General features: G+C 44.0%; 1 protein-coding gene across 3 annotated transcripts in view; it reads right to left on the reverse strand.

Annotated features, from left to right (window-relative positions):
* The window catches only part of LOC124041207 (ryanodine receptor 2-like), an 83,123-nt gene that overhangs the window by 57,427 nt on the left and 2,048 nt on the right, over positions 1-23,648 (reverse strand). For 2 of the 3 annotated variants that reach the window (XM_046358512.1, XM_046358510.1), the window contains exons 2-37: positions 23,258-23,377; positions 23,050-23,154; positions 22,866-22,958; positions 22,620-22,698; positions 22,347-22,459; positions 21,953-22,076; positions 21,720-21,804; positions 21,518-21,592; positions 21,089-21,245; positions 20,827-20,991; positions 20,526-20,647; positions 20,102-20,285; positions 19,826-19,961; positions 19,582-19,677; positions 19,249-19,367; positions 19,037-19,170; positions 13,884-14,125; positions 13,437-13,629; positions 13,026-13,230; positions 12,777-12,881; positions 12,510-12,613; positions 12,341-12,424; positions 12,096-12,255; positions 10,747-10,894; positions 10,341-10,549; positions 9,992-10,166; positions 9,686-9,894; positions 7,114-7,436; positions 6,859-6,973; positions 5,489-5,649; positions 5,164-5,323; positions 4,854-4,940; positions 4,394-4,620; positions 3,278-4,172; positions 2,931-3,131; positions 471-576 (exon numbers count right to left, since the gene is read on the reverse strand). In XM_046358512.1, the coding sequence (XP_046214468.1) occupies positions 471-576; positions 2,931-3,131; positions 3,278-4,172; positions 4,394-4,620; positions 4,854-4,940; positions 5,164-5,323; positions 5,489-5,649; positions 6,859-6,973; positions 7,114-7,436; positions 9,686-9,894; positions 9,992-10,166; positions 10,341-10,549; positions 10,747-10,894; positions 12,096-12,255; positions 12,341-12,424; positions 12,510-12,613; positions 12,777-12,881; positions 13,026-13,230; positions 13,437-13,629; positions 13,884-14,125; positions 19,037-19,170; positions 19,249-19,367; positions 19,582-19,677; positions 19,826-19,961; positions 20,102-20,285; positions 20,526-20,647; positions 20,827-20,991; positions 21,089-21,245; positions 21,518-21,592; positions 21,720-21,804; positions 21,953-22,076; positions 22,347-22,459; positions 22,620-22,698; positions 22,866-22,958; positions 23,050-23,154; positions 23,258-23,377 (6,016 nt within the window). The remainder of the gene's footprint in view (positions 1-470; positions 577-2,930; positions 3,132-3,277; positions 4,173-4,393; positions 4,621-4,853; positions 4,941-5,163; positions 5,324-5,488; positions 5,650-6,858; positions 6,974-7,113; positions 7,437-9,685; positions 9,895-9,991; positions 10,167-10,340; positions 10,550-10,746; positions 10,895-12,095; positions 12,256-12,340; positions 12,425-12,509; positions 12,614-12,776; positions 12,882-13,025; positions 13,231-13,436; positions 13,630-13,883; positions 14,126-19,036; positions 19,171-19,248; positions 19,368-19,581; positions 19,678-19,825; positions 19,962-20,101; positions 20,286-20,525; positions 20,648-20,826; positions 20,992-21,088; positions 21,246-21,517; positions 21,593-21,719; positions 21,805-21,952; positions 22,077-22,346; positions 22,460-22,619; positions 22,699-22,865; positions 22,959-23,049; positions 23,155-23,257; positions 23,378-23,648) is intronic. The other variant, XM_046358511.1, reaches the window with a different exon arrangement.

Raw genomic sequence — 23,648 nt, forward strand, 5'->3', positions numbered from 1 at the left:
CAGGAATGGCTGAAGAATTGCAACATTTGCCTAGAACTAACGCTGCAGATAGCAATACTGGGTGATTTGAAAAGTCATAGTCAATCAATCAATACTTTTTCCAACCTACACTGTGAAAGTTTAAATGATGTATTCAATATAGACAAGAAAAATGATGAAAATCAGATTAAATTGTATGACCAATTCATGCAGAAATCCAGGTAATTCAAAAGGGTTCACATGCTTTTTCTTGCCACTGTAGTAAGCCAACCAACAGAACATTGTTTATAGCTTTGGGGAAATACATGTAAAAAAACGAAAAACCCAGGAGGTACCATACCATGAGGACAGGAGTACAGTAGTCTAGACTGATCTGGTACCTACCACAGTGAGTCATGAGGACAGAAGTACAGTAGTCTAGACTGATCTGTACCTACCACCGTGAGTCATGAGGACAGCAGTACAGTAGTCTAGATTGATCTGGTACCTACCACAGTGAGTCATGAGGTCCTGGTGGAAGTCCAGCAGCTGCTCTCTGATGTCCTCTGGACACGGACAGTCCCCCTGCTCCTCTCTGAAGCCCAGTAACATGTTGATCTGAGTGGATGGGAGTAGAGGAGATACAGTAATGCTCCAGTAGATATAGATCTTATTATTTAATTTTACACTTTATGGACATAGACACAACTATGAACTACAACTGCCCCCCTGCATGACAGCACCAGTTCTTCTGGACGACTGTGTGATCAAGCTCTCCATAGCCAACGTGAGCTAGACCTTTAAACAGGTCAACAAGGCCGCAGGGCCAGACGGATTACCAGGACTGGCAAGTGTCTTCACTGACATTTTCAACCTCTCCCTGACCGAGTCTGTAATACCTACATGTACCTGTAATACCTACATGTTTCAAGCAGACAACCATATTCCCTCTGCCTAAATGACTAACACCCCGTAGCATTCACGTCAGTAGCCATGAAGTGCTTTGAAAAGGTTGGCCATGGTTCACATCAACACCATCATGCCAGAAACCATAGACCCACTCCAATTCGCATACCTCTCAAACAGATCACGCAATCTTAATTGCACTCCACACTGCCCATTCTCACCTGGACAAAAGGAGCACCTTCTGTATGTGAGAATGCTCTTCATTGACTACAGCTCAGTGTTCAACACCATGGTGCCGACAAAGTTCATCACTAAGCTAAGGACCCTGGAACTAAACACCTCCCTCTGCAAATGGATCCTGGACTTCCAGACGTTGCCTACCCTTACCACCTGGTGGCGGCCCAACATACCTGCCATGCTGATCCTCAACACTGAAGCTACTCAGGGGTGCATGCTTAGTCCCCTCTTGTACTCCCTGTTCACCCACGACTGTGTGGCCAAGCACGACTCCAAAAGCATTATTAAGTTGGCTGACGACACACCAGTGCCAGAGCCTGATCACCAACAACGATAAGACAGCCCATAGGGAGGAGGTCAGAGACCTGTCAGTTTGGTGCCAGGTAAACAACCTCTCCCTTAATGTGAGCAAGACAAAGGAGCTGATCGTGGACTATAGGAAAAGGAGGGTCGAACAGGCCCCCATTATCATCGAGGGGCCTGTAGTGGAGCGGGTCGAGAGTTTCAAGTTGCTTGGTGTCCACATCGACAAACTATCATGGTCCAAGCACACAAAGACACTTGTGAAGAGGGCACAACAACACCCTTTCCCTCTCAGATGACTGAAAAGATTTGTCATGGGTCCTCAGATCCTCAAAAAGTTCTACAGCTACACCATCAAGAGCATCCTGACCGGTTGCATCACTACCTGGTATGGCAACTGCTCTGCATCTGACCGTAACGCGCTACAGAGGGTAGTGCGTACGGCCCAGTACATCACTGGGGCCAAGCTTCCTGCCATCCATGACCTATATACTAGGCGTGTGAGAGGAAGCCCCCAAAACATTGTCAAAGACTCGAGTAACCCAAGTCAGACAGTTCTCTCTGCTATTCCACGGCAAGTGGTACAGGAGCGCCAAGTCTATTGTCCAAAGGGCTACTTAACAGCTTCTACCCCCAAGCTATAAGACTGCTGAACAATTGGCCACCCCAACTATTTACATTAGCCCCCCCCCACCCTTGTTTTTACACTGCTGCTACTCACTGTTTATTATCTTTGCATAGTCACTTTACCCCTACCTACATGTACAAATTATCTCAACTAACCTGTACCTCCACACATTGACTCGGTTCCGGTACCCCCTGTATATAGCCTCGTTATTCTTATGTAATTTTATTGTGTTACTTGTTTTTTTATTCTTAACTCTATTTTTTGAACTGCATTGTTGTTTCATGGCTTGTAAGTAAGCATTTCACGTTTGTTACGCCCTGACCTTAGTATTCTTTGTTTTCTTTATTATTTTGGTTAGGTCAGGGTGTGACATGGGTGATATGTGTGTTTTTGTCTTATTCTAGGGTGTTTGTACTGTCTAGGGGATTTTGTAGATTTATGGGGTTGTTATCATCTAGGTGTTTATGTTGGGCTATGGTTGCCTAGATTGGTTCTCAATTAGAGGCAGGTGTTGATCGTTGTCTCTGATTGGGAACAATATTTAGGCATCTTCTTTTGGTATTTCGTGGGTTATTGTCTATGTTATGTTGCATGTTAGCACATTGTTTATATAGTGGTCACGGTCGTCTTATTCGTTTTGTTGTTTTTGTTTAAGTGTTCTTCGTGTTCTTCATTAATAAAGAAGAATGTATTCTAACCACGCTGCGCTTTGGTCTACTCCATACAACGATCGTGACAACGTTATTCAGCGCATGTGACAAAAAATTTGATTTGATTTGAACAAAAAGTCTCTCTCTGTGTCTATTTTGTATTCAAGTTATTTAATTCCTCCAATAATCTTAGCCACTTAGACCAGATGTGTACATTTCCCTCAGCAGTCTCCTCTCTGACCCCTGACCTGTTCTTGTGGTGGGGAGCGGAACTCCTTGGTCTTGCGGGCGGTGAGGGCAGCAGACATGTGGAGAGCCTGCATCACCTCGTTGTAGCGGAAGCGCTGGTTCTCCTGCAGGTACCCCACGAAAGTGTCTGAGAATGCCACCACCGCCTCCACCCTGTGACGCACCTGACAGTCACACAGGTATTGGAACAGGTGGCAGATCTGAACAGAGAGGGACAGGAACATCCAGGTCAGGGGTGTGAGCTCATGTCAAGTCATTCAATTTTTCCATTGACAAAGAAGATAGATCATGTACCACAAAAGAAAACATCAGATCCAAAATCAAGTTATTTCTTCCTAAATTGTACCTCAAGTTTGACAGCTTCTGGTAGCTTCATCTGTAGCAGTCCTTTTGTTGGAAGCTTTGGAATTTTCCTCCTTTTATCCCCCTCCCTCTCCACACTTTCCCTATCACTATCTGGCACATTTTCATCCTCCTGCTCTTCCTCTTCCTGCTCCTCCTCCTCCTCCTCTTCTTGGGAACAATCTGCAGGTTGGGAGAAGACTCCAGGCTCGATCAGTGTCAGTACTTTCCCTAGGTCCTCGTCCCCAAACAACCCCATCACCAGCAGGGTGTGGAACAGCCGAATTAGGGGCACCAGCAGCAGCTCAATGCTGCCCCCTTCAGGATCCCTCACACCCTGCCCCACAGCCCACACAGCCTCAGTCAGCATATTCCCTGTCAGGTCTTTCAGAAGTTCCAGTGGGATCTCTGGGCTGTCTATATGAATGCCTTCCCCAGTCACAACCACGCCATCACCATAGGTATCACCATTGACTCCCATACCATCTCCTCTAATGAAGCAGGGGGAGGTGAAGTGCATCCGGGGTCTGAGGGAGGTGCTGAGGCCCATTCTGGGAACCCACTGGGGGCTTCGACTAGCCCTGGGGCTGGGGTAGAGGGTGATGGCCCTGGTCTGCTCCGTCATGGGGACGATGTACTCGTGGTTCATAGCGAGGCGGGCCGTGGCGTGGGTGTTGAGGTGCACCTGGCCAAGGAGGTGATAGAAGGCGGAGCGGAGCGGCCCGGGGAGGCGGGGGCTCTGGATGGCATAGAGGAGCTGTGATTGGTCCAGGTGGCTGCAGAGAGCGTGGCCCACACGAGTATTGCCCAGAGCACAGAGGGCAGAGTAGAGGAGCAGGGTGTGGTGATGGAAAGACAGAAGGTCACCTAACTCAGAGAGTTCCAGGATGTCCACACACCTACAGGGGAGAGATAAATAGTATGACCTAAATGCAATGTAAAAAAAGCTCAGGTTTAACCATTAAATTGTTGGGAGCATATTTAGAATGTGCAACTTTATTTATTTTTAAGTGCAATGTTACAATGTGTCTTTGCTTTGACAGTAAATTCATTCCTGACTCAATAGGTTCCTCCTGGAAAGCTCTGAGGAAATTAGTAAATATGACATTTGACCTCTGACCTGTTCTCCTCTGGGATGAGCAGGGTCATGACCTGCAGGGGCTCTAAGCACTGGACCCTCCAGCCGAGGCGGTCTTCAGGGTGGGCAGCCTGCACCCTCAGGGTGTGGTCTGGTACACGGGTCCAAAGGATGGGCGACAGCACCTGCACCTGCAGCCTGGGGGGACACTGGGGCATAGCATTCCTCCTCTGGCTCCTGAACAGACCCGCTGACAGGGGCAGCATGTTCTGAACAGAGAATAACACAGGGTTTTTCATTCATGACAATGTTAAGTAGCCCTGTGGATACGGTAGCAGGGCCATTATGGTAATATATATATTTTTTTTTAAATATTTTTTTACAGTATGGACATGCATTGGGGATTGTATAGTATAGTATAGTATTGTAAACAACACATTTGAAATTGGACAAACTGAGAGAGTCATCACAGTGTGACCAATGAATAAAGCATTTAGGTTACCTTTACACGCCCTAGCTCAAACTGGAACACATTGGAGCTGTTGGCCTTGGCAAAGACTGCAGGAAACAGCCTAGTGCCGGGCTCCACCTGGTTGATAGCAGTTTGGTCAGTTAATAAGAATAGCTCAGACACACATTCTATCATATCCCAACTGGTAGGAACTTCTCTTTATAAATCAACCTATTGATAAAAACACAAATTCCCATTAAATACTAATGACTAATATGTATTTGCTTGGGAGCCTTCTTCTCTTTGTCACAGCAACATTGTCTTTGCAACATTGTTAGTTGCCTTTAACAGTTGACTTTACCTGAAAGAAGGTCCCCAGCTCCATGCCATTGGAGCTGAATGTTAGCAGACCAGTGGTGGTGTCTATCAGACAGCCTATGGCCAGGCCTGCACTCCTCCTGCTCTGCCCCAGGCCTGTGCTCTCTCCGGCGCACACCATGTAGCAGTTACTACGTTTCACACTGACATACAGAAATAAGGTGGGAATGTCAAAATCTAACTTTCGCCTGAAAGCATTGTAATAATAATACAGTGATTGTAAAACACTTTTTAAACATTATGATCAAAACATGTCTAGAGAAAATGTAGACACAAAATGATGTTGCTTTGTCCCTTATTGAACCGACCTCTCATGGACCTTGCCCATGTCATTTCCGAGGGTGACGGTCACTGTGCGGATCTTTTCCAGGTCAAAGGTCAGCTGGTGCTGGTGGAAGTCAGAGGTGACCCAGCCCACCCAGACAGTGGAGGGGTCCTGACCAGGTAACACCCTCACTGAGTAATAGTACTGTGGAAGATTATAGTGAGTTACTGATTTTCCTTATCAAATGCCCTCAATTGACTTTGCTATCTTTACCCTTTTCATACACAGACAAAAAATTTAATATTTTACCATGCCTGCTTCTTTTTACCATTTGTACATCTGAAAGCGGTAGGGGGAAAAAACATGGAAAAATAATACCATAGACATACTAAAGACATAGTCATGATTCCTGAATTTTGACAGACTCGGTTACCAAAATACAGCTATCGGGGCTGTGTGAATGGTTCTCTGCTTTCTGCAGGTAAATTCATTAACACTTTCATTGTTTAACACCTCCCTAATTTCAAATGCAAAACAGACTCCATGGTTTAACAACACCCCCCACCCCTCCAAATTTGCCAGTTACCCACTGATATGTATAAAAGTCACCCAGTCACTGATTTCCTCACGCCAGGATTACTGTAACTCTTTGTATACCTGTCTCAGTCAAAACGTCTACAATTAGTTCAAAACGCTGCTGCTCTGCTTTTAAGGTACCAGGTAATTTAACCATATCACACTTATTTTAGCTGCTCTATACTACCAGTCACTTTTAGAATATATTTAAAAATGTTATTAATCACGTTTAAGGCTAGGCTTGGTTTAGCTCCATCCTATATCTCAGATGTTATCTCCCTACGAGCCAGGACACTGCCTGAGATCCTCTGACATGATGCATTCTCTCATGTCAACCATACAGCCCACCACTTCACCACTATGCCAGGGCCAACCCAGGGGCTCACCAACCTGGTGACACCTCTAGGCCTGTGTGAAAACTAAAGGAGACCTGTCATTTTCCATTAGGGCCCCTAGACTTTGAAATGGTCTGCCAGAGGAGATCAGGCCTGCAGATTCAGTGCCTCTTTTTATCTCCCTGCTGAAGACACTTTTCTGAAGATGCTTGATTTCAATGTATGATTTTAATTACATATCTTTTTTTCTCCTTTTGTTTTTGTTTCTTTGTTAGTAATTTTTTATTTTATTGTATTGTTTTATAATTTGAATCACTTTGTTACCTGTATTGAAAAGCGCTACACAAATAAAGTTATTATTATTAAAGAGGTATACATGCAAGAAAGTAGTTCATAAGGGGCTGTTTGAAAGGGAATCACAGAAACATTGCCTTATATTTTTGTACAGGTAATATACCACATATTCTGTCTGAAATGGGTAAAAATAGTTGAAGAGTATTACCGTAGTAGACTGGGCCAGATGGTCATAGTCATCTTTGTCAGCATGAACCTCCTGCAGTAGACGGGCAGATGAGTGGCTTTTGTTCAATTCTGGTTTGGGTTTCTTCAACATGAACCTAGGAGCACACATACACAGATTTACTTTTATTTAAAAATGCATATCAACACCATGAAATGTATTTTTCCCCCTGAAAATGTTCCCAAACCATTATACAGTATATGTATTGTTTGTCATAGCCTGGTCTCTTCTCCCTACCGTTGTTTGAGTTTGGATGTTTTATCATGGCTGTAGTCCTTGTGGTTAAGCTCATCCCTTGAGCCAGTGTAAACATGAGCTGATTTCAGCAGCATCTCAAAGTCAGAGTCCACCTCAAACTCCTGCAGGTCTTTCCTGGCTGTGGAGACACTGCTGCTGATAGGTAGAGTAGCCCCTACTGGTCTGGAGAAGGCCTCAGCACACTCTATAGGCATACTGAGTCTGTAGAACCCCATGTCACTGCCACAACTCTGGGGCCCCAATGACCGCTGTGTTACCTTTAGGCACGGTGGGCTCTCAGTGGACCCAGTGATTCTTGTCACCTTGTAAAACAAGACAACTTATAGAATTATACTCACATTTCTACAATAAGACCTATGCTACTAAATATAATGGTAAGATTAAACTCCCTTGTACATGCTTGTAGTCGAGAGATTGACCCATACAGTACTGAGGGGTATACTACAAAAAGATCAATGACTTTAATAAATATTCTGAAATAACTTTCAATTTTTTAGAAAGATAAGCTTGAAATGGACATGGTCTAATTGACTGAAAAACCAAACACATCCCGTATTTAAGTTTAACTTTAGTCAGTATCAAATCTAGGGCTGTCCCCAACCCCAAAAAATCTTGGTTGACCTCAAATCATCTGTTCTTTCGACCAATCGATTGGTCAAATTGTTTAAAACGTGTATTTTTCCCTATATAGACACACCTATGTGTTCTAATAAAATCAACTATATGTAGGCTACTGAGAAAGTCTGATGCTTTAAGCACACTGTGATTAAATAATTAAGACACACAAATGACTCGAGGGAGATCAAGATAGCCTAACCAGAAGAGAAAAAAACTGTTCTTCCCACTGCTGCTGGCTTTTGCAGATTCTGCTGTTACGCTCCTGCTGTTCCGCTCCTAATAAGCAACATCAGGGGACGGCAACCTTTTCCATTTGGAGTGCCAATTTATTTTACCATTTCTACTGATCTGCGAACCAGTTATAACTTTTATATGAAGATTTTTGTGGAACAGTTTCATTTAATTTATAATAGTCTTCGTATTTCAACATCATTATCATGTGGTTAATCACAATTCTAAAAGTTCTACTCCCATCTATGTAAAAATAGAGCCATAAAGCCAACAAATAAAAACATTGTAGCCTGCAGGTTGAAAATAACCTGATAAAAATAAACATGCTATGAATCACATTGGCTATGCATGGACTGTCTGCACGGAACTTGAAACATTGTATCAACTATTCTGTGCCCTCAGAGTTTCTCTTCCAGTAGGCTCCAGACAGACACAGCTGTAGGCCATTTGCGCAAGTTTTAAAACCTCTCTGGGATAGGGGGCGGTATTTTCACATCCGGATGAAAAGTGTGCCCAGAGTAAACTGCCTGCTACTCAGGAGGATATGCATGGATAGTAAACACTCTGAAGTTTCTAAAACTGTTTGAATAATGTCTGTGAGTATAACAGACCTGATTTGGCAGGCGAAACCCCGAGCACAATCCATCCAGGGAAAAACATTTTCTGGGGTCAATCTGTTTTCCATTGGTTTCCTATGGCAAGCCTGTTTTAATAGAAATATGGTTGCAGTTCCTATGGCTTCCAACAGATGTCAAGAGTTTTTAGAAATTGGTTGATGTTTTTCCTTTGTGTAGTGAAGAAGTAGCCCTTTCCTTTCTGGGTGTACAGCCAAGTGTACTCTTTTGTTTGGGGCGAGTGACCTGAAGCTCGCTCCATATTCATTTTTATCCTCTATTGAACACAGTTTATCCCATCTTAAATTTGATTGATTATTTACGTTTTAAAATACTTAGGAAAGTTGTTTGGAGAAAGTTTACAGGTAACTTATTAGATATTTTGTAGTCATGCTGGGCGAGTTGGAACCGGTGTTTTTCTGAATCAAACGTGCCAAATAAATGGACATTTTGGGGATATAACAAAGGAATTAATCGAACAAAAGGACCATTTGTGATGTTTATGGGACATATTGGAGTGCCAACAGAAGAAGATCTTCAAAGGTAAGGCATGAATTATATCGTTATTTCTGACTTTTGTGTTGTGCCTGGCGGGTTGAATTATGATTGTCATGCTTTTGTTTGATGCGGTGCTGTCCTCAGATAATCGCATGTTTTGCTTTCGCCGTTTAGCCTTTTTGAAATTGCTAGATTAACAAGAAGTTAAGCTTTCATTTGGTGTATTGCACTTGTGAATGTATGAAAGTTAAATATTTCGAGTAGTTTTTATTTTATTTCACGCTCTGCCATTTCACCGGATGTTGTCAAATCGATCCCGCTGACCTGATCCATAAGAGGTTTGAAAGTCCACTGAGATAGGCGTGAATAAGACAGGTGTCTCATGTGCCTTAAAAAAATCATATTTTAGACTGCTCAAAAAAAAAACCTGGGTCGACCAACAGCCTATCGATCAAACAATCGTCCAGTCGACTAAATAGGGTCAGCCCTAATCAAATCAATAGTTATTTCTGGTTGTTTACCAAAGTTAGCCGGCTAACTCATTGATCCTGGTTCAGGTCAGGTTGGCTTGTGGATGTGTGGTGACTAACCTGTATGCTATCATGGTCTGTCTGTACAGGGATGAACTGTGGTTGTCTCCAGCTCATCCACAGGGCTGGGTCTCTGGCCATGTTTACAGCAAATGGCTTATAACCTTCCTGTAGGCCACACTCTGTGAAGTAACACAATGAGGCCACGTCACGACCCAGATTCAGCCTGGCCTTCTGGTTCACCCCGAGACTACACACAGGGAGGAAGCCTAGCAACAACAGGAACAGGGGAAGGAGGGAAAACCAATAGGTCAACACATTAAGTTGGTGTTTATGAGGTTGAAGAGATTGACCAAATTAACAAACCCTGGTTGATGTCAAAGTCCTTGGCAGCCAGCTCTGATCCGCGGTCGTTCAAAAGCACCTCTCCATTGAGAGTGATCATCATGGTGCATTCACCCATGTCAACCATACAGCCCACCACATCACCAATCTGCCAGGGCCGACCCAGGGGCTCATCTCCCCGGTGACACCACTGGGCCTGTGTGTGAGAGACAGAAGTGAGCAATTGCAAGAGAACTTACCAATGGCTACACGCCTAGCTGTGTGTAATGTCCAATCCATGACTCACTTCTAACGGTGAGAGCTTATCTATGTATCCTAAATAATATTATTGATTACAACATGTCACCAGTAGTCATTTCAGTCTTCTCACCTTGGAGCCATCAAACACAAAAGCCTGCATGTCTGATCCGAGTTCCCCATTCGGTGGGCAGTGGGGACGAGCCCAGCCTACCCTCATGTCCCCTGCCGTCACCACCTCAAACTCAAAGTACCACTTCCCCCTGGTCACAGCATACAACTTGTCTGCCCTGAAGACCCTGAACTTCTCAGCCACTGTGTGACATGGGTCTGGCATCACAGCTGAAATCCAAAGGAGTAACAGCACAGAAATACTAGCATATAACGAGACAATTCTTTAAGCAGTAAAACCTGGGATAGCATGACACATTTTCCACCACACAGCACATTAAAATAACCTTTGAATAATTATTAGAGGTATATACGATTATAATAATGATTAAAATCATTGCTAATGTGGAACGTGAAATCATCCATACCTCTGTCCTGGTCCAGGGGCTCCAGACTGTAGCCGTAGCCCAGCAGGGTGCACACAGCCTCCCTCACACCGTCTCTGCCAGATTGTCTGCTCCTCTCATCCAGCAGGCTGTAGGGCACCAGGTGGGGGCTCCGCTTGGCCTTCACATCCTAGACAAAACAGAGAGAAAGAATTAGCACTCATTACCGCTATATTACTATCACATACACTGAGTGTACAAAACATTAGACTGACCAGGTTTTTTTTTTTTTTTTTACTAGGCAAGTCAGTTAAGAACAAATTCTTATTTTCAATGACGGCCTAGGAACAGTGGGTTAACTGCCTGTTCAGGGGTAGAACGACAGATTTGTACCTTGTCAGCTCAGGGATTCAAACTTGCAACCTTTCGGTTACTAGTCCAACACTCTAACCACTAGGCTACCCTGCCGCAGGTGAATCCAAGAGAGCTATGATCCCTTATTGATGTCACTTGTTAAATCCACTTCAATCAGTGTGGAAGAAGGGGAGAAGACAGGTTAAAGAATGATTTTCAAACCTTGAGACAATTGAGACATGGATTGTGTATGTGTGCCATTCTGAGGGTGAATGGGCAAGACAAAATATTTAAGTGCCTTTGAATGGAGTATGGTAGTAGGTGCAAGGCGCACCGGTTTGAGTGTGTCAAGAACTGCAACGCTGCTGGGTTTTTTACATAACAGTTTCTTGTGTGTATTAACAACGGTCCACCACCCAAAGGACATCCAACCAACTTGACAAAACTGTGGGAAGAATTGGAGTCAACATGGGCCAGCATCAGGGCCTCCCGGGTGGCGCAGTGGTTAAGGGCGCTGTACTGCAGCGCCAGCTGTGCCATCAGAGTCCCCGGGTTTGTGCCCAGGCTCTGTCGTAACCGGCCGCGACCGGGAAGTCTGTAGGGCGACGCACAATTGGCCTAGCGTTGTCTGGGTTAGGGAGGGCTTGGTCGGTAGGGATGTCCGCGACTCCTGTGGCGGGCCGAGCGCAGTGAGCGCTAACCAAGGTTGCCAGGTGCCCTTTTGACACCTTGTAGAATCCATGACCAGACAAATTGAGGCTGTACTAAGGGCAAAAGGTGGTGCAACTCAATATTTGGAAGATGTTCTTAATGTTTTGTACACTCACTGTACAGACCAAACTAGTCTGCTCCTTCAAATCCTTCATCAAGACATATCGGGAAGGTCTTCTCATCCAAAATAACAAACCAGGTTTACCACTATCAAAAGACCAGCTAACATTTTTATGGATTTCTATTTCAAGGCTCTTGGTAAAGCAGATATTTCATTCATTCCGCTATTGTAGTTTGGCTAGGTCTACCCTTGTGTCAAAGCCTACCTGGTGTGAACTGTAGGTCCAGCCCTGCCTGATCCGGTCCCTGGCCCACACGTTGTGATCGTTCTCAGCCAGAAGCTCCACCACCGTCTCCTGGGCAGGACTCAGGATGATGTGGCTCAGGTCTACCGGGGCTGGTCTGTACCCACTAGGCATCTCATACCTAGACAGGAGAGGAAAGGTTAATTTAGTACAAAAGACAGGAGGAACACTCATTCATAAAGAGTCTCAAGAGTAGAGCTACATACTTGTTGGAGAGCCTAAGGTATCTCACTCCCTCATCAGCACGGCCATCTGACAGACCAATATGAAAACCAAGGGCAACGAGAGTCCTTCACAAAGAAGTAGAATAAAGACAAAATAAGTGTCTTGACAGGTCCTCTTGATGTGAATGTGTGAATGGCAGAGGAGGCTTACCGGAGTGTGTCCTGGGACATCTGAAGGCTGTGGTTTCGCTCCTGTTCTGGGAGCCTGGAGAACTCCACCAGACAGGGGTCCTGCTTCTTACTGTCATCTCTCACCTACATCACAATACACATCGGTCAAAATACATATACACTGTTGACATGAACAGCTGTGAGCAGCTTGCTATGGAAACCATACAATCAGTAGACCAAGAAACAGGAATGTATGTAAGGGATTTGGATACAAGGCCATAACCCATTCAGTTGCTGCATCACTCACAGCTCCATGGGTCCATCCAAGGTCAATCTTGTCCATGACCCAAAGCTCATGGGTGTTCTCTGCTAGTCTCTCACGAATATGCTCCAGTTGAACGGGCAACACCACCTAAGGAACAACATGGGGTTGGGGTATATGATAAAAGAGGGAAGATAGGTCCTACTCTGTTTTCACTTAGCTAAAGTAGGTTGTATACACCGACATGCTTTAAAGGCCATGGACAAATGTGCAAAGTACTACTGGATTTGGTACCTGGCTGATGTCTACTGGACTAGGGGTAAAGGTTGCTGGGGTGAGGAGTACAGTGGGTCCCAGAAGGTATTGCTCCTGGGTGAAGTCCTGACAAGGCTCCAACCTCAGCTTCACCCTGGGGAGCAGAGCCTCGGAACACGGGGCGAAGCCTGGAGGGGGCAGGAAACGGAACTCTCCATGTCTCCCACCCAGCAGAAAACGCACCCTGTGGTCACAGTCCAGACAGACAGATTTGATCAGACAGAGCCATCCATTTATTACCTGGACATTGAAACAGAATCAGATCACATTCCTATAGACATTCATATAGAAATGGGAAATTGTGTTTTCAGAAAAGCACTCCAGAAATATAGGTAGATGCAGTGAAAGAACGGAAAGCATGCCAACAACACATATAGGTAACACTCTCACTTGACACCAGCAGAGAAGCTGACCACTGGGAAGAGCAGTCCGTCAGTGTTGAAGTTCTCCAGCATGCCCTGGACCGGCTGCCCGTTGACCCGGAAGGAGATGCAGGGGGCAACGAGGTCAATGCAGCAGCTGACCACATCGTCCTCCCTCAGAAGGTGGTGATAGGGAGAGCTCACTCTCCGACCAACACAGCCTGATGTACAGGACAGATATAGTGCCAGACTTTACATTCATAGTTGGCAGACGTAGATTCTGTATGAAATACTTTCCCCTGTAACCTGAGTATGTAATAAAACTAAATAAACTAATCACAAAAAGTTCATGGCAGAAATGAGAGATGCATTTGCTTCATGTTTGTGAAGACTTTCACAATGAAACTGCTCCTATCCAGCACATAATAACACCAGTGAACATTCATTAATTTCCCTTCTTGTAGTGTTCCCTCACCTGACCAGAGGTACAGCCCGTCAAAGCCATAGGAGCTGAGGTCATCTCCTACCCCGTTGCCCCCCCAGGCCTCTCCACCCGTGAGATAGGGGTTGTATCCCTCAGTGTTGGCCCAGCCTACACGCAGGTGAGTGGGCTCAGCCGTGAGGAATGGCTCCACCTGGTCTACAGTCATCTCATAGTACCACCTCCTGTATTGGGCCGAGTCATCACCCAGAGCCAGGAAGATGTTGGGCCTCATGCTTTAGTAAAGAGGAGATGTGTGATGAATACATCATTACTTTCAGCAACTGGACAAAAGACTGGAGCACTTGTTTGTCTTATAGTGACTGGTCTAACAGATATGAATTTAATTGGTTAGTTTCTTTCTTATTTTGATTGTTTGAAACTAGATAGATTTTTTAAACAGAAGGGTTTAATGTTGATGTGTAGTGAAATGTGGTAGGCAAGTACTTCTTATTCCAGTATACCACAGAGCCAGGTCTTATTGATGATGAAATACAAATAGTTATTTCCCACATTTTAAATGTAATACTGTTGGCCATAAAGCTGTTTTATTCACTACCTCAACATCAACTGATTATGACATTACAGTTGATGATGTTAGAAAGAACCATGCCATCACAAGAGAATTACAATTCTAATTCAAGAGAACATCAGTTGAAACGGCATTCCGTCAGTTCTTTCAACAGAGAACAGAAACCATAAAGACAGAAAAAGATAGAAACCATAAAGATAGAAACCATAAAGATGTATCCTGATTACCATAGCCTGGCAATATCCAGTACAGAGCAACAAAGATGTAATTGAGTAAGTACTCATTCATAAATATTTAGCGAGACGCTCCATGTTGGTCCTGGAAAAGTATTTAACTATCAAACATGGGTATGAAATAATACTAAAATCAATGTTTCCGCTGGAATCATTTAGCTGTGGCGCTGCACCATTGCAAAATCATTGACACCATGGCAAAAAAATATAGAACATGAACTTATATTTCTGCCGAGGCGCTTTGAAGTAGCTACAACAGTCCACATTTACTTTTCCTCTGCAAACAAAACGAGTCATGAATAAAACAAATCTGACAACCCCATTGTAGAATAGTTTATCTATTTTCCTAGTCAGCTTGTTGTGTGTTCTATGAGAGAAATATTCCTCTCGAGGCGCATTCAAGTTGCAAGTGCCATAGGGAGGGAAATATGCATTCTGACAAGCACTCAATGTACAACACTACTTCTAATCACGGGAAAACAGCAGTTCTGCTCTCTTCCTGATGGCATTTTCTATTTCCTTAGCCACATGGTTTCATATTATCATATTTAAATTATCATAAAAATATGATAACTAATTTCAATCAAATTCTCATCTTTGTATATTTGATGGTGAAGGATGTAAGTGTGGTCATTGACATTGGTATGGTCATCATTACTTTCACGACATCTCTGAAATGTGTACCATATGATATCATAATTTTATAACATGGCATTGTTGAATACTCATTTCTGATTGGATTGAAGGGCATTTTGGAGCATGCATTATCTCCCTATAACGCACGGTATATCGTACGGCACAATTCAATGGCTATAGCTCATACATGTTCTATGTTTAAGCTGCTTTTGAAAGCAAAAGTAAAACTGAAAACATTATTGCCATTTGATTGATGGTTAGCTAAACTAGCAGGTCTGTTTGTTTGGTAACCAAGGCAACAACTGTCACTATCTAGAAACTTGTTAGCTACAGTGGATGTTGAACACATTTCTACCTGCAAATTTCGAGTGGCAAATGTGTTAAATTATAGGCATGGTATAAAATGGATAATCAACTCAGGGCTCTATGCGTTCTCTGGAAAAGAATACAACTCCGTGGAAGTTTGGTTCCACTCCACGTCATTCATCATGTTCCAGAGAACGCATAGACCATCATTGATTATCCCTTAAATATTTTTATGACGTGTACAACCCTGCACAGAACTATAGTCATGGTTATCAAACATTATGTCAGAATGTTGTCACGAGATTGTTGACAAAGTAACTGTAGAAAAAAAGTGTTTATGGCAACATGACCCAGTGCAATATCACAATGTAATTCTAATTTTATAGAGACTAGAAACCATTAAAGCAATAGCACTACGAGAGTGAGTGCACCCTGTCGGTTGTAGATGGTGGACGAGCTGAAAAAGGAGTTGGTGGGACGGGAGGAAAGTGTGACAGAACGAGAGAGGAAGGTGGAGGAAAGGAGACAGAGTTGGTGGGACGGGAGGAAAGTGTGACAGAACGAGAGAGGAAGGTGGAGGAAAGGAGACAGAGAAGACAGGAGAATGAGTGAAATTGAGACTATTGCCAAGATCAGGGAGACAGGGGGCAGAAATGGAGAGAGAGAAACTAAAAAAGGGAGAAGAAGATAAAGAGGGAGTTGGGCAGGAAGAGGGATGGTCTCCAGAAAGATATGTAGAGTTCCCTCGATCAAAGGGTACAAGAAGAAAAGTGGAGGTTGGAGATGGAGAAAATGGTGGAGGAGATGAGAAGAAGAAGAGGCTGGGACCTCTAGAGAAATAAGTGATGGTGAGAGAGATGGAGGGAGCATCTGAGCCTTGCAGGGATGGAGAAAAAGTAATGAAAATGAAGGAGAGGAGATAGGGGGACCAAGCAAAGCAGGACAACATTTAAGAAGAGGAAGATTGACAAGTGCTGTGGGAGCATTACGAGCAGAGAGAAGGAGCAGGTGAGCGGTGAAAAAATGAAGAGCTGTGGGAGTGACAGAGATGTTGCTGGTGAATCTGCCTTTGAAAGCTCAGAAGATGAAGAGCTGTGGGAGTGACAGAGATGTTGCTGGTGAATCTGCCTTTGAAAGCTCAGAAGATGAAGAGCTGTGGGAGTGACAGAGATGTTGCTGGTGAATCTGCCTTTGAAAGCTCAGAAGATGAAGAGCTGTGGGAGTGACAGAGATGTTGCTGGTGAATCTGCCTTTGAAAGCTCAGAAGATGAAGAGCTGTGGGAGTGACAGAGATGTTGCTGAATCTGCCTTTGAAAGCTCAGAAGATGAAGAGTGAAATCTGCAGAGATGTTGCTGGTGAATCTGCCTTTGAAAGCTCAGAAGATGAAGAGCTGTGGGAGTGACAGAGATGTTGCTGGTGAATCTGCCTTTGAAAGCTCAGAAGATGAAGAGCAGTCAAGTGTTGAAATGGAAAACGAGAATATCAAAGGTAAGAAAGGGAAAATCTTCACCGGGTGGTTTCCTAAGTAATGGTGAATTGACAGAAACAGAGAGGGGTGGTGAGAAGGAATAAAAAATATATATTTTAAAATATAAGGCAGTTTACTACCACAAAAACATCCCATGTCATTTCTGAATTATAAATGGTTAATCAACAAAATGTCATGATTTGGTTTCACTAACTCCATAAATCGTTGACAGCTGAGATCCTGTCAAATTACTAGTCACAATTTACAAGTGACGAAATAAGGTGTTAAGGTGACACTCACAAAAGCTGTTTTTCTTTAAATAGCCATGGCAATACTTGGAAATATAATGTACAGTTCAAGTCAGAAGTTTACATACACTTAGGTTGGAGTCATTAACACTTGTTTCGCAACCACTCCACAAATGTCTTGTTAAGAAACTATAGTTTTTGGCAAGTCGGTTAGGACATCTACTTTGTGCATGACACAAGTAATTTTTCCAACAATTGTTTACAGATTATTTCACTTATAATTCACTGTATCACAATTCCAGTGGGTCAGAAGTTTACATACACTAAATTGACTGTGCTTTTAAAACAGCTTTGGAAATTCAAGAAAATTATGTCATGGCTTGAGACGCTTCCGATAGGCTAATTGACATCGTTTGATTCAATTGGAGGTGTACCTGTGGATGTATTTCAAGGCCTACCTTCAAACTCAGTGCCAAGACATCAGATTTTTTGTTTAGACCTCCAGAAGTCTGGTTGATCCTTGGGAACAATTTCCAAACAACTGAAGGTACCACGTTCATCTGTACAAACAACAGTGAGCAAGTATAAACACCATGGGACCACGCAGCCGTCATACCGCTCAGGAAGGAGAAGCGTTCTGTCTCCTAGAGATGAACGTACTTTGGTGCGAAAAGTGCAAATCAATCCCAGAACAACAGCAAAGGACCTTGTGAAGATGCTGGATTAAACAGGTACAAAAGTATCTATATCCACAGTAAAACAAGTCCTATATCGACATATCCTGAAAGGCCGCTCAGCAAGGAAGAAGCCACTGCTCTAAAACCACCATAAAAAAGCCAGACTACGGTTTGCAACTGCACATGGGGACAAAGATCATTATTTTTGGAGAAATGTCCCCTAGTCTGATGAAACAAAAATAGAACCGTTTAGCCATAATGACCAGCGTTATGTTTGGAGGACAAAGGGGAAGGCTTGCAAGCCGAAGAACACCATCCCAAACGTGAAGCACGGAAGTGGCAGCATCATGTTGTGGGGGTGCTTTGTTGCAGGTGGGACTGGTGCACTTCACAAAATAGACAGCATCATGAGGCAGGAAAATTATGTGGATATATTGAAGCAACATCCCAAGACATCAGTCAGGAAGTTAAAGCTTGGTCACAAATGAGTCTTCCAAATGGACAATGACCCGAAGCATACTTCCAAAGTTGTGGAAAAATATCTTCAAGACAACAAAGTCAAGGTATTGGAGTGGCCATCACAAAGCCCTGACCTCAGCCCGATAGAAAATGTGTGGGCAGAACTGAAAAAGCGTGTACAAGAAAGGAGGCCTACAAACCTGACTCATTTACACCAGCTCTGTCAGGAGGAATTGGCCAAAATTATTATTGTGGGAAGGCTACCCAAAACGTTTGACTCAAGTTAAACAATTTAAAGGCAATGCTACTTGAGTGTATGTAAACTTCTAACCCACTGGGAATGTGATGAAAGACAGAAAAGCTGAGATAAATCATTCTCTCAACTATTTTTCTGACATTTCACATTCTTAGAATAAAGTGGTGATCCTAAATTACAGGGAATTTTTACAAGGATTAAATGTCAGGAATTGTGAAAAACTGAGTTTAAATGTATTTGGCTACAGTGTATGTACACTGCTGACTTCAACTGTATGTATTAACGAATGGAAATGTCAGTGTGAGTCAGAGGGTGAATAATGGTTGTGTACCTTGTGACCTGGTTGACGAGGCGAGTCTGGAGAAGCAGGTCTCGCTCTGGTAGCAGATTATCACAGATCAGATGCTGGTTGGAACGCACTGCCATACCATGACACACACAAAGAGAACACAGCACATCCAGGACCTGGGATAAAACCATACACAGGTTAATAGGTCAATAAAACAATTATTTAACAGAGAAATGGTACTGTAGTGTATGTACCTTATGGTTCCGCCCATGCTTATCGAGTAGAGAGATGATGGATTTAATGTGTCCTTCCCTTATAAAGTTGAGAGTCTCAGGACTCTCCACAAGGACACAGTGTAAAACCTCCAAGACACCTACACAACAGACACAACTTAGTGGCAGCATCTACATGTAAAATCGAATGTGTGTCACCCCTTTATGGAAAAAACACATGTATTTCACGTGATCACATGTGAAGTGTTCCAAAAACACACGTTTTCACATGAAATCATGTGGTTTTTCTGAAAGGGACCATTCTTGTCCTAAGAGGTCATGGGTAAAAGTAGAACCCCAAAATTATGCACTGACCAGTGGAGGCCTCCAGTCTCTCCAGCCTGCTCACCAGCCAGTCCAGGGAGCCTGAGAACTGGGCACAGTTCCTGCGATTTCCCCTGATAAGAGCAGCTGGAGGGGAATAGAAAACAAAGGATGTGATTGTAGGATTACTTGTAGATCTGTACAGATTTCCCAAGCATACTTTTTAAAGTCACTCGAATGTGGGGTGCATGAAGTTCTTATACAGAGTATTTGATGCTGAGTGGGTCATTCTCACCCAGTAGTTCATAGAAGGAGTTGAGGATGTTCTCCCAGTCATCTCCTGCCTCCTTCCCAGCAGCTGCAGCAAAATGAGAGGCACTGCTGTATAGGTGTAAACGGTCAATGCAGTCAAGAACTAAACCGATGACCCCCTGAAAGAGAAAGAGATAAAATAGCACATTTCCAAACAAAAACATCCTTGAACCATACAAATGCAGAAAACGTATTTTGTCATGGCACTTCTAGAGACAATAGATTCAAAGGCCCCAAGGCTAAAGAAATCCACTATTACCTCCTCTTGAAATAGATTCTGTCTGTTCTTCAGAGCTCGCACACTGTTCTGCCTATCCTCATGTCCTAGCCCCTCCCCAGGTGGCTGGAAGTAGCCAATCAGATCCTGCAAACTTAGGGCCACTGTTCCCAGTGGCAGGTTGAAGGAGGGGATGTTCGCTCGCTCACTGAGACCATCAAGTCTCCTAAAAACAAGAGAGGAGATTGAGAGAAGATAGAAAATATTAAATTAGAACATTTTAAATTTCCAAATGTATAGATTTTTTGTCCAGGCCTTGCTAATACGAGCCCAAATGGCCACAAACTACACAATGGCTTCATCATTTACACTCTGCACGCTCAACCAATCACACTGTTACCTCAACTAAATCCCTCACCGGGGGAACCCAGTTAGCCAGGTTTCAGAGGGCTGTATGATGGCCTACCTGATGAAGCCTGTGAAGAGGAGGACGGTGCTGCGGATGAGTCTGGCCGTATGGGACTCCTCCCACTGAGAACGGGACAGGCTCAGACCATCATCCATGTGACCCTCACTGTGCATAATGGCCTGGAGAAAAGGTCATAGGACAATGTGACAATAAAACACAATACAGTACACATTTAACAGAAAAAAAGTCAACAACTAAAAGCTACGCAATATGTCCAAGCAATGACTCAAATACTGAGTAAGCCTACAGTGTGATGAAGTTCAGTAGAAATTAGTACTGGAAGAATACATTATATTACCTTGCGCTGCACCGCTCCCAAGCGGGCACACTTGGCATCAATGGCTTGGTAGGTGAGCCACAGACCAGAGTCCACATGCTGGACGTAGCACAAGGAGTCTCCATACTTGATCTCTGAGGCACCCATACCATCAGTGTCCTTCTTTGGGCCACATTCTAGCTTCTCCTAAAGAGTGATATGGAATTGTAATTCTGATCAACATCAACAATTGACACCACTGGTTATCCGATTTGGCCTATGAATTTGGCATTTGACCTCAGACCTTGGAGGGTCGGAAGCAGAAGGATGTGGACTTCACGTCGGCCCTCTCCCTGTCCACCAGGTGAAGGCTTCTCTCCTCGGTCAGACTCAAGTACCTCCCTGTGGTGACATGACGGAGCCTGAATGGCTGACCCCAGCGTGTGTGGCTACTACTCCAGCTGTTGGAAATAGTTGATATGCTCAGTCAGCTAGAGCTCAGTCAGTATGCAGTAAGTGCATGGAGTTATGGCAGCAGCGGTAAGGAGAGGGAAGAATGCTGTCCGCACTCAAATCTTATAATTATTTTTGCCTCATCTTACCGTTACCACTCTACCTGACCAAATACAAGTGAGCGTATCTTTAACGACCACAGATACCCATGCCTGCATTTTATGGGGTGGATTTGGAAAATCTCTATGAAAGGTATGGGAAAAAGATGTGAGAGACTTACGCAACACGAAGGATCTCCAGCCTCCAGAGAGAGCGGGCATGACTGGACACTGCTCCACCCTCGTAGTGCACCACCCTAAGGAAATGAGAGAGCGCAAGAGAATGAGCGATGAGAGTGCACAGGCTTGCCTGAGTGAATGATTGGGAGCATTTAAATAATCAAAATGCTTGGTCGTGTGTATGGGTGTGATTCTGGGACTTACTCCCCCTGATCTGTAGATGGGACAGTCAGACATTCGTCTGTGTGTCCATGCAGCAGCCTCAATGTGTCCCCGCCCTTCAGATACCCTACGATTAGCACACAAAGGAAAGTCAAGGATTACAATCAAGAAATAACACGTAATAATATCCCATATACAGTACACTCCCAAAATGGCAGGGGTTGTAATGTGCATTTAGGTTGTGTTCTTTGTAATGACAGAAAGAGGTAACCTGCCTTGAGCAACTCCACTCCCAGAACAGATGGGGGCGACCCTCCAGAGGGTCTGCTGGAAGGCTGCGTCCACAATAAGGCTGCCACTCTCACTCGTATTGTCTATCACACTCCCATAGGACAAATGCTGCAGGGAAACAACCAAGACAAGAGCCTTAACAAGATCATGACAGTTATGGAGAATCAAGAGAGATCAGGATTAACAAGGATTTCACATAATGGAAACAGTTTCTAAATAAACCATCCCCATAAAGTGGCTGCTATTATTCTGGGGTCTATTTCAGACACTATTGAAGTTTATTCAAACATTAGCACATTAGCTATTTCTCTCCTCTTTGAAGGGTACCTGCCTTGTCTGCTATATCATATCTCTTCATGCACTTCTCTGGTAACTCACCAGGTATCTCTCAGATGACACACTGACCAGGATGAGGTCGTCCCCGACACGGACCTTCTCCCCCTCTGACCTCTGCTTGGATGCAGGGTGAATGGTCCACCAGCATGCCTCACCTGGACACACAGGTCATTTGTAAGGAATGTGGTTGATGGCCAGAACAAAGGGCATACTACTCATAGGCCTACTGAATTGATATCTAAACATCATCAAACACAAGCACTTTCTGATGTTCCACCAAGCACTGGAACACATCTTTAAAATTATGTGAAATACCTGTTTTATCATCCTGCAGACCAACATCAAACGCTAGCTTATCTGTCGAAGACTGGGATGTGGACAAACAGCAAAGATACTGAAGAAGAAGAAAACGTAGAAAGGTCCATTTAAACCTTGAACAACCCCTTATGACTGGAATAAACGACATAATCAAACACACAGGTTTCCTCATGGGATTTACACAACCAAAATTAAAAGTCTTAGTTCTCCACAGAGATACTGTGATTGGTTGAGAAAGCTCACCATCCTGCTGTAGGAGTGTATGAGCAGTACAGCATGACCGTAGAGGAGGGTGCGATGACCACCTCCCTGACCAGCCTGCACAACACAACATAACTACAGCTCTTATTAGAACACAACCATGAACCATGACTTCACAGAAATCTATTATAGTTAGGCTAGAATGAGACCCAAGCTGTTAGCTCACCCCTGCTGCTTGGTCCTCCCTGTTAGCCAGCATCTCCTGCAGAGCTCTGACAGACAGACACTGAGCCAGCACAAAGGAACACACCGACAGGTCTGGAGGAACATTCTGGGGAACACAGTGCACATAATCCTGATTAATCAGAATCTTATCAATCCTCTGATCTGGCATTCTCTAATTCCAAAGACCATGCTGTGGGATGAAGCTTTACCTTGCAGTTGGAGGTGGACTCCAGACAGCAGAGTCTGCAGCCAAAGCCCTCTGCAGCCAGGCACAGTTTCAGATGCTCCTGTTGGGATGTGAAGATGCACTGCAGCACCACCTCATCATTCTGTCAGAGGCAGGGGCACATAGTAGACCACATCGCTGTTAATAAATATTGTGAGCTAGTTGTTTTCACCTGAAAAACATCCAATGAAACTGACAGAAATAATTTCATGCTGTAAAATGAACTTAGACAGTACTTCAACATTGTATAACAGTGAGTGATTAACCCTAAATCAGGTCACAGCCATATAAGGAGAGCTGAGAGACTGGAGAGGAGGGACTAGCAGCCAGACTGGAACACCTCTCAGTTCCCAGGGCATGATGCCACCATTGAG

This window comes from Oncorhynchus gorbuscha, linkage group LG08 (assembly GCF_021184085.1).
Source record: "Oncorhynchus gorbuscha isolate QuinsamMale2020 ecotype Even-year linkage group LG08, OgorEven_v1.0, whole genome shotgun sequence".
NCBI lineage: Eukaryota > Metazoa > Chordata > Actinopteri > Salmoniformes > Salmonidae > Oncorhynchus > Oncorhynchus gorbuscha.